Here is a 10,676-nt window from a genome sequence, read left to right as displayed (position 1 = left end):
ATTTTAATAGCATACATACAATTCTATTTGCCTCTCATCATGTTCACTAAGGAAGATCTCATAGGCTTTCTCCTCTCTAGTAGGATCTCTTGCCGGGCGTGTCGGAGCTGAGGATTCTCCAGCATTAGAGGCTGTTGAAGGGTTTCCTTTATGTCTGTTATAATGGAGATTTTCTGGTGTTCAAAAAATGGCAAGAAAAGTCTCAAATTACTCTCTATGCAATGTCTCTGCTCTCCAAAGATGCACGGGGGTCTGAACATTCTCAATATTCAAATGCATATACTTGCTCATAGGGGGGAAATGATGTTGCAGTTTATGCAAGGGGTTCAGCCTTGGACGTTCATGATTTGCTCTCTTTTGTTGCACATTGATACTTCTGCTTTTGGGCATTGGCAACCTACACAATGGGATTTTCTATTTGGCTCTATTCAAGGCAAGATTAAAGGCTACCTGTCTCTTGTTTGCTTCTTGATTGGAAGCACATTTTATCCCACTTGAAATGGCATGGTAAGGATTCTTTGTCAGGAAATTCCTTGAGGGCTGAGAATATTTATTGGTCCAAAGTATTCCACCCTCCTTTGGCTATACAAGAACCCAGGCATTCTTATTTTATATCTTTTAAAGGCATTTCTTCTGTGGCGGATGTACTTCAGGATGATGACACTCTTTTATCTTTTTCTACGACTGCTAGCAAATATGGTTTGGGAGCTCATTATCATCCTTTATGACATGAAATTTTCGAAATGCTTCAACCTTACTTGCTGGTACCTCATTTGGAACTTCAGGATAGGCTCGAAGATTGGACTCTGCATTCTTCTTCCTCTTCAGCCCGTCCTTTGAAGCTCTCACATATCATAGTGCCTTCTCTGTATAAAGTGTAATTACTTCCGGCTTGGATTTCTGATAGAGCAAATTCTGTTTGGCATATGGATCGCCCACTAAAGTGGTGGAGAAAGCGGCTGCGTCTCCTTTGGCATTATAAAGTCCCTCTTCGGCAACAACTTTTCCTTTGGCGAGTCCTACTTGGCATTTTTCCATCTGGGCAATTACTCGCGCATAGACATATTGCTCCGACTGTTTGCCACAGATGTCTACATTCTGCTAAATCTGTGCTTCACATCTTTTGGCACTGTCCACACACTTGTGATTTCCTCACTCTCATTCGATAGGGTCTTCGAGCGAGATTTCCTACTGTTACTTTTGACAGGTTCTTCTAGTTATTTTAAACAGAAAAGTGATATATTCCATTCAAAATGAATCATATAATAGGTGGGAGAGAAAGTACTCTATCCCTAGCCTCGACAATGTGGCAAAAAAAGCCATGGTGGTGGTCTAAAATGCCACGACATCATAAAAGGGGTCAAATGAAAAAATAATGAGCAGTCCCATGTCCTCATGAAGGATAGAAGTCTCCCACGAGCTGCCAAAGGTGCCTGTACACCGCTCCCACTTGACTCCTGAGAGTGAAGATAATCTCCGCCCAAATGGAAGCGAGAGTGTCAGCCTCCGTGCATAAATGGCCCCCAAGGACAAAGAACATCGCGAACACCATATCCGCCATAGAGTAATGCTGGAAATGACCTCCCAAGCTGATCCTACAGGTGAAGTAGGCATGGAATCCTGAGCAGGTACAGGTACCAAAAGTAAATCCTGCGGCTCCATGATGCTGACCTCTGTGGGATCCCGTCTCTGGCGACGCTCTGGCGACGCTGCATGAAGAAACCGTGGTCTCCTGGCTCTGACTCAAAGAAAGCAAAGGCTTCAGATCCTCTCCCCCAAAGGGCAGCACCCCATGTCATGAGAAAGGACTCGGATGTAACATATGAGAACCTGAATATACCTGTCCATACCACTCTAGAGCTGGGGCAGCTCCATAAACAATGCTTACTAGATTCCTCTGCAAGCTGACAACACATACACAAGGAGGGTCTACCCATCTGCTGAAGCCAAGTACCCACAGGTATACCCCTATGTATAGTGAGCCAAAGAAAATAGGAGACTTTCCTGGCTCTATTGATGCCCCAAAAGTGAGTCCAGTAGCTCAGCAAGAGCTCTGCAATAAGTCCCTGTGCGTGCCAATGCTGTGAGGCAGATGGTAGGTGATAAGAGTCTCTCTGCTGAAGCCTGTAACCTGCCCTCGTTGAGTATTGGAAAAAGGAAAGAGGATGGCCGCCTGTCACCGGAGCAAGCCACGTCCACTCACCTGGGTCCCAGTCGAGCTCCGCGAGAGGTCGACCCTGAAAAATCCAAAGTCTCCATCTAGGATCCTCTGAAATGGTCAACCTGGAAGGATATGTGGCCCATTCCTTACCCAAGCAACCAATGACCCTGACCCTTTGCCAAAGGAGCTCCTGTCGATCCAGAGGCTGAGTGGGATATAATCTGTGAGAGGAGTCCGACTCAAAATAAGTAAACGGTGCCGTTCCTAAACGAACTCCAATGCATAGCCCAACCTCACTAAAACAACCTTACCAAGTAGAGATGGGATGAACATAGGCTGGATCTGTAAGCATATTCCTCCACTCTTGAGGAATAGCTCTCATGATCAGTAATCTGGTAGCAAATCTGTCCAAGTGGCCCGTGTCTCTCTCTGATCTCCTCCTCTGACATCTCCACATCTCCCCTGAACCAATCTCCGACTGTCACAACCCCCTAAGCATGCCATCTGGCCAAGGGAGTCCTAAGTTCTATACCAGGGGAAGATCCCTGATACCGAACCAAGGGGTTATGATAAAGTGGCTGTCGAGCAATTTCCTCTCCGGAGGAGGGAACTGCTCTGATGAGGTGCTGTCGAAAATGATCCCAAATCTGAATAAGCCTTTTCACAAGTGGTGAGGAAGGCTGAGAATGCTGGTCCATCAGGAAGATCCAACTGACTCTACCTACCCACTAGCCTGCCGCTCTAGGGGTGCACTGGTGAATCCCATGCCGTAAGAATTGCTTCCACGGCTGATCTCCTGGAGTCAAACCTCTAACAAGAAGTTTGACTAAAAGGGCTCTGCTCTGCATCTCAGGATCAAGAACCCCGAGTCCTCCCTACGAGAAGGGTAAAGTGATAGTATCCCATGAAACCCTGGCCCTAGTGTCCTCAGAATCGTCGCCACCACTCCACAGAAAGTTCCGGAGCAATCTCCTCACCTGACGGATCAAGTCAGCATGAAAGCACCAACATGACGCAATGTACCACATATAGTAGAACCTGGTTGAGTACCAGTGCTCTTCCGGCCAAAGAGAGTCTAGCCGTACTCCAATAGGCTAGCTTTCTCCGGGTACTCTCAAGAACTGGAGGAAACTGTTGCGTCGGGGACACCTCAATGCCAACCTAGAAGCCTAGATATCTCGTGGAGATGTCTCTGGGAATCCATACAAAGCCTCTGTCTCCTCCCCATGCTGGGGTATCCTTCTGAGCTCCAGTCCATATGCCTTTTGATTTGTTCCAATTGACAAGTCCCCCTAAGGCTAGGCAGAACTTGTCAATTGAATCTGTAGCAGTAGCGAGACTAAACACATCTCCTCTGACTGTCAGTGTCGTCTCGTCGACAAACTCAGTGTCCAGAAGCTCCTGCTCTTGCCAGATAGGTAGATGGAGGCCCAAAGTGCCATGACTGGTAGCCTGCATAAAGTATCCCATAGCCTCCACTACGAAAAGGAAAAGGTAAGGTGCAAGCGAGCATCCCTGTCATACCGATCTGGATAGCTGAAAAGCCGGTCCTCTGCCTCCACAGACCCCCATCCTGCTAGAAGAGTGGGAGTAAAGTGAGGAGACCCAGGAAATCCATCTATCACTGAAGCCTAGCCTCCTCATAGTGCCCTCTAAGAAACCCCCGTCCACCCTATCATAAGCCTTCTCAAAATCGAGGAGAAGAACTGCAATCTCCTGCTGACTCTCCTTCGCCCAATGAGTGGCCTCCCAAAAAGTAAAGATGTTATCCAAGATACTCCGATCTTGGACAAATCCTGTCTGAGTAGCTCTGATGATATCTGGCAGCATAGGCTTTAGGCGAAGAGCCAAGGTCTTCGCTAGGATCTTATAGGCTATCCCTGGAAGTGTAATGGGTCTCCAATTACGTAGGACTGTCTTGTCTCCCCCTTTCGGGATGAGACAAATCATACCTGTGCATAATGTCTCGCCCAAAGATCCTGTATCGAGAGCCTCTGAAAAGGCAGAGTAGATGAGGCCCAATCGTATCCCAAAGAGCTCTAAAAAGAAGTGGCGACAAACCGTCCTCAGATCGGAACACAAGAGCGGAGGTATCCAGACTTCAGAGATTGATTCAGAGTTTTCCTCGTTCTCTTTTCCTCAGAGGGCAGCTTTCAGAGGCTCAGGAGAGACTAGAGGAGATTCAGGGAAGGAGGGCGCAGTTCAGGTTTTACTCCTAGCAGACTTTCTGGATTCAGAAGGGGGATAGATGCTCTAGAGAGTTCTTCAGGGTAGTGGGTCAGAGATACTCTTCGGACAGTCTTCGTAGACTTGTGGATGAGGCCGGGGCTCTTCAGACGGACCCTCACCGTCTTGTTGAGATCACTTCTGATTTTTATTCCACTCTTTACACCACTGATCCAGTCACTGAGGAGATGATCAGAGCCAGAGAGGAGATTTGGAGCCATATCCCCCTGATGGTCTCAGACAGGATGAGTCATGTTTTGGATAGCCCACTATCACTCCTGGAGATCACGGATGCGTCCCCTCTACCCACATCAACCAGCCCTGATCCACAGGAGTGTCCTCTGACAACCAAGCCTCTCTCAACCGTTCCACGAACTCTGTGTCCTAAAAAACAAAATCCGGAACTCTCACTAAGCCAGTGCTCTCCAATCGAGAGGTAGGAAGAATCTGTAAAAGGACTGGAGCATGGTCAGATAAAACATAACCCGGGCAGATCCCAATCTGTCCTCCTTTGGCCTGGCCCCAGTGGCCAATATAAAACTTGTCAAGTCTGACCAAAGAAAGAGAGCCATGGAAAATCTCGGACCAAGAGAACTGAAGACTGTCAGCCAAGTGACGAAAGTCATCCAATCGAGCTGCATCATGAAGTCCAGCATGCAAAACAAAACTATCCCACTCCACTCTCTCCCTATCAGAAAGGCCACCCTCTGTCTGACCCGCCTTGTCTTCAGAGAATTCAACCATGTTGAAATCTCCTCCAACAATCCAGGTGTCTGCCTGAGTCAGGGACTCTCTGAGCTGTCTCCAAAAATCTTTCCTGGCAACACCTTTCCTGCAAATATTCGTAGGTGGGAACCATAAAAAGGAGAGAGCACCATCTGGCAAAGTCCCTTTTACCTCAGCTGCCACCATTTACATCATCCATCTGGATGTATGTGTCCTATGGAACTTGAAATATAAGGTGACTACGCTTAGGAAGATGTTCCAAATAGAGAGCTGAATCTTGGACAAACTCAATAGGAAATGGAGGCAACAGCAGATACAAGGTGCAGACAGGATGCATTTGTTGTGCGGAATTCCACAGAAGCATGTCTTGTAAAGAGCTAATATACTTTTATATTTTCCCATTGATAGCTTAGTCTATCCCTTTAACCTAGCTAGGGATGCATATGTAGTATAAAGGGGGTAGAGAAGTATGGTTACTCTATAAAGTGGGCACTTTGCTAGAGGTTTTTCCCAATGTACAAAATCCAGAAGGAGGCACAGAGCATGTCGACATGATCTGTATACAAGGTAAGTTTCGGAATATGGAAAGATTATGGTGCAAGCAGGGTGCTTGCCATTTATATATGTAACACTTTATTGCAAATAGCGCGACAAAATATCTGGCCCTTAAAGAATGCAGAAATGGACTGAAAGAACATCTGAAAGCTGCTGTTGGTTATACGCAAACAAGATCAGCTCAATTTTTGGGATTTTTAAATGTCTAACCATATCAATCTCCCTCATTGATGTGTAATTCTGAGATCCTACAAAATAACTTCAATACAACGTGAAACTCAGTGTACTGAGTGATATAGGTCTCATGCACTGGAAACAACATTAGGACAATACAAGTAACCTCACAACTGGAATAATTCTGGATGCACGCTATTTCAGAAAGTTCAACTTTTCCTGAAGAAGTTGTTTCCTGTGTGTTTGTAAGACCATTTCAGCTTTCGTCTCTTCATGCTTTCTCTTATAGGTAGTTAGTTTTTCACGGACATACTGTGCTCGTGCTTCTATTTCATCTTTTGAACTGCTCCTGTCCTGCATTTCATGCTTCTTACTCCGCAGAGAATGGCCGATCTGTAAGCGTCGAATATCCTCCATGGCATGCGGTGAAGAATTTCCAGACATCTTCTGGGTTTTTGACAGTACTGGAAATGATATCATTGCTTCTTCCCTGGTATGGTAATTTAGCATTAGTCAATCTCAGCATCATCATCATCACACTTGCCTGCGCCTATTCAAGAATGAGATTTGGCATCAGAAAGGAAATCAAAAGGAGACACCTGCTTCCAAAGTCTTCACACCCATGTCCACGAATTAATCCGCCATCCAGAGAAATTCCCCCAGAAGTCAAACTACTTTTAGCTGCGAGGAGATTCTTGAGTGTATCATAAACCTGCAGTTCTTTGAACAAATTATAAAATACAGATGCTCGAAGATCCAAGTTTTCTTGGTTCATATATAACAAATTTACTGCATATCCCAAAAATCCATCTGGAGATGCACCATTTCTGAGCCGCGGTGCATGAATTTTCAACAACTTTTGCGAATGATTGCTTTCATGGCTATCAGCAAGGGACCTGGAGGTGCGTCTTAGAATTAGGAGTTACCAAGAAGGTAAAATATATCGATTCTAAAAATCATTCAGAGCTAAACAGGCAAAAGATGAAACAACAGAGTTAAAAGATGCTTAACCACGGTTAGACTGACCTCATATCTTGGAGAATGTACAATCGCAATCTACCATGCATGCTTTTCTTTCGACCTTGCACAAATTTATATAGACCCCAATGTTCATCTACTTTCCCATAACATTCATTATATCTTACAACGAGATCTGCTGCTTGCTGCGTTTTACATACAATTGCAAGCATGTTCTCCTGGCCGATGAATTCTGCTAGAGCCCTGTTTTTAAAAATGTAGAGCTTTTTCAGAGACAAGGGCAAAAAAGGTAACCCTTCAAATGCCAATTTTCTATAATCATTGCTAAAAGTTTCTTACTTGCTTAATAATTGATTCTCAACAAATGCAAGTAGTGATACCACACCAAGTATTTCGTCAACACCAGGTTTGCCTGTCTCACGAGAGAGGAACTTTCCAGGACATTGAGCTTCCATGAAAAATCTAGCAGGATGATTCGCCAGTTTCATGATTCTTTCAGCCACATGTTCTGTGGTAAAATCACTTTGCTCCGAGCTAGTCGTGACATTGTTCATGTCCGGCTTGTTTGGATGTGTATTTTGTGCCGCTTGTTCAAGAACTTTTATTTCTTCTGTTTTCCATTTCCAGCCCCACATAATCAGCATCTCTCTCTCTCTCTCTCTCTCTCTCTCTCTCTCTCTCTCTCTCTGTGTCTCCCCCCCCCCGCCCCCCTTCCATGTTGACCAGACCAAAGGCATGGCCAACGGGTGTGAGCGGCACTTGTCCGATGCAGGACCACAGTTAGGAAACCATAGCAGACCACGCATGCGTACACTTTTTTTTGGGTGAAAATTTTGATGTTTATATTACAGAGTAACTATCCCAAAATTGGATGTGGCAAAATACATCAAGAGAAGATCTCAGTATATGACAAGTATACATCAGAGTCTATATAATGAGTTTGCAGACAATCGTAGAGAGATTGCTACAAAAAAAGAGAAAGTAGGATCACCAAAGACTATGATTTCTTTTTTTTTTCCCAAAAAAATCACTTTATTAAGTATGATTGAAAACTGCAAGAGCAAGCTCTAATGCGGGAGTACAACATGCCATGCATGAGAAGAAAATAAACAGCTCAAAAAGAGCTAACAAAAATCCAAGGTGGAGGCTGAAAATGCCACCTCAACCTTGAAGAAGATTTAGAGAAGAACAGAGATCCTCTCCTAACTCTGAAGAAGGTAGCCCTCCTGGCAGTAGCTGCTCTGGAGGATCCCTGCATGCTCGACCACATGGCCATTAGAGTATGTATAGTATTAGTCCATATACTGGCCATAGATTGGAAGGGATGAACCTGTACATATGGCCCTCCATCGCCTCCGTACATCTGGCCCTCCATATATGCCATGCTGTAATGTCTACCAAGGCCGCAGGAGCAGCTCTGGAAGGAGTGAAAGAAACATCCTGAAGGGAACATGAGTCCACAGAGTGTCATCGTACAATGAAGGCTGAATCTGAGTTGTGTCCCTCGAAAGTAGATCACCGAAAACTCTATGATTTATGTCTTCCATAGAGTCCAGAATGCCCGGTAATGAACCCAAGTGAAAAATAAATCACGCACACACACATACACGCAAACGTGCGTGCGCACTTTTTTTTTTTGGGTAGAATCATTTCATGTACATTCATAGCTGTCCCAAAGCGGAACATCTATTACTCAAATACTAGAAGCATTGATAAAAACCTTCCAAGTGGGCCGGAGGAAGGTCTCCAAGGAAATGTGCATCTTGGAGAGACCTAAGCAAGGATGGATGAATACATGAAGAGAACAATGCCCATTCAGTTGAATGCTATGGGCATGATATATGGACCAAAGAGCCCAAAAGCGGCACCATGAAAAGAATTATCATAGTTTGGTCTAGAAGCATATCGACCGACACCAGAACTGTCTGCCAAAAGTAATCCCATGAAAACAAGCACGAAGATTTGTCCTCAGCCGGAAAAGAAAATCTCGAGCAGTAGGACAGTTCCAAAAGAGATGGAGCACAGTCTCCCTTGGTTGTGAACAAGTGGGGCAGACTGAGGAAGTAATATGCCGAGCAGACAATAATGAAGCCATTGGTAAAGCCTCGACCAAACAGTGCCAGAAGAAGACCCGTTGTTTGAGAGGAAACTTGCTATTCCAAATGCGACGAAGACAAGACTTACACCAAGAAAGAGGCTTGTGAAGATGCCAAAAGAGTTTCCCATGTTGTCTGAGCAGAGAGATCTGCAAATAAAAATCATGTATATAACCCAGAGAGTCCTGCTCAAACTTCCAATCTAATAGAGGAACAGCGGTAAACGGATGGGGGATAGGCTGAAAAGGCTATAGCATAGTAGTAAGATTGCGTCAAATAGATTTGTGATGCATACCTAGAAATTACTGTCTCCTAGCCTTAGAAAAAGAAAGAGTGCAGCCCTGATCTAAGTAACAAAGGGCGTAAATTGATCTCGATTGCTAGTTTTGTTCTATATTTTCTTGCATCCTCATAAAGTTTCCATGGAAACTACTGAACAAGATTTCTATGATTAGTGAGCTAACAAGCTCAACCAATATGTATTGCGAGCGTGCATCCATCATCGTCATCTGATATGATTACAAAGATATCCAATAGAAAAGAACATATCAGTGCATCTTCTTCATCATACTCCTCTTCAATGCCAACTTTTTGCCTTTTGTTGATTGTGCTACTCTTCAATTTGGTCATGGTAGTTGAGCTCTTTTTTGGGTCCTCTTCAAGGTATATATGTGGCTACCACCTTGCTTGATCACAGAGCACAGTATGCCTTCCATGCACGGGAGTCCTTTTGGATACAGATGGGAGGGAGAGTCAATAAACACTTTTTCTCTACACTTGGCCCCAGACATAGTAGAGAGAGTGTCAGGCAGCTTTTTGAGTCTGACGGCGTTTTGCTAACTGGAGAAAGCTTTGGCCAATGATTCCCTCTACAGAATTTTACCTTTCAGGAGTTTGCTCTAATTCCAACTTACACGGACCTGCAAAACAAGCACAACAGAAACAACCATAGAAACAATGTAGATGGGTGGTGCAGGCTAGCTCACCACCCAACCATGACATCCGCGAGAAAAAGACTTGAGAAATCGGGTCGTTCTGTCCGAGACATGAGCTGAGGTGCACATCTCCCAACCGGTTTCCACCTAGCCTGGCGTCCCATACCACCAGGTGGCGCCCAAGGGCCTTGGAATTGCTACTGGGCCTTGGGCTATGCTAGTATGCAAGCATGCATTGACCAACACAGAATTCAAGACTGCTTGCTGTTTTTGGGATCTTTCGCAGCCAGACATCCTCAAAATCAGCTCCATTTGCTGATTTACAGCACTTTTTTCCAGTTGCCTATCTTCAAGAGCTCCATCTGGGCTGGGCGACCTCATTCTGGGCACTTTTGCTGCTGATTTTGTCAGTTTCCAGCCCCTACATCAGCTCAAACTGCTTCTTGGAGCATCATGTGCCTGGACAACTTCAGATCTTGCATTTCCTTGCTGTTTGTCATCAGTTTCCAGCCTATTTTCAGTTCACATTTCTCCAGGAGGACATCTCGGCTGGGCGACCTCATTCCTGGTAGTTTTGTTGCTGATTTTGGACTGTTTCAGCTCCCAAAATCTGGTCGACTTCTTTCTGGAGTCATCTTGAAGCTATTTTGGATTGGGAGATCACTTTTCTTGTGATATTTTACATGCAGCAGACAAAAATCAGAATTGGGGGCAAGTTATTGGATGCATATTGAGCCAAAGGTTGGCTAACAGTGAATGCTATCATTGGATGCCTTTTAAGCAAACATTTGCTTCAGATTTTATACCTTTGGTTGATGCTTATCG

The 10,676-nt window shown here is 44.8% G+C and overlaps 1 protein-coding gene across 1 annotated transcript in view; it reads right to left on the bottom strand.

Annotated features, from left to right (window-relative positions):
* Window positions 1-5,895: 5,895 nt before the first annotated feature.
* Window positions 5,896-10,676, bottom strand: part of GMI1 (gamma-irradiation and mitomycin c induced 1) — a 309,165-nt gene continuing 304,384 nt past the window's right edge. Inside the window, exons 36-39 of the mRNA XM_087395876.1 lie at window positions 7,160-7,430; window positions 6,869-7,063; window positions 6,442-6,738; window positions 5,896-6,332 (exon numbers count right to left, since the gene is read on the bottom strand). Of these exons, the coding sequence (XP_087252002.1) occupies window positions 6,038-6,332; window positions 6,442-6,738; window positions 6,869-7,063; window positions 7,160-7,430 (1,058 nt within the window). The 3' untranslated portion in view covers window positions 5,896-6,037. The remainder of the gene's footprint in view (window positions 6,333-6,441; window positions 6,739-6,868; window positions 7,064-7,159; window positions 7,431-10,676) is intronic.

The sequence above is a fragment of the Dipteris shenzhenensis genome, chromosome 24, assembly GCF_047967505.1.
Source record: "Dipteris shenzhenensis isolate YYH24624 ecotype China chromosome 24, Dip_SZ_1.0, whole genome shotgun sequence".
NCBI lineage: Eukaryota > Viridiplantae > Streptophyta > Polypodiopsida > Gleicheniales > Dipteridaceae > Dipteris > Dipteris shenzhenensis.
This window is presented reverse-complemented; position numbering and strand designations above follow the sequence as displayed.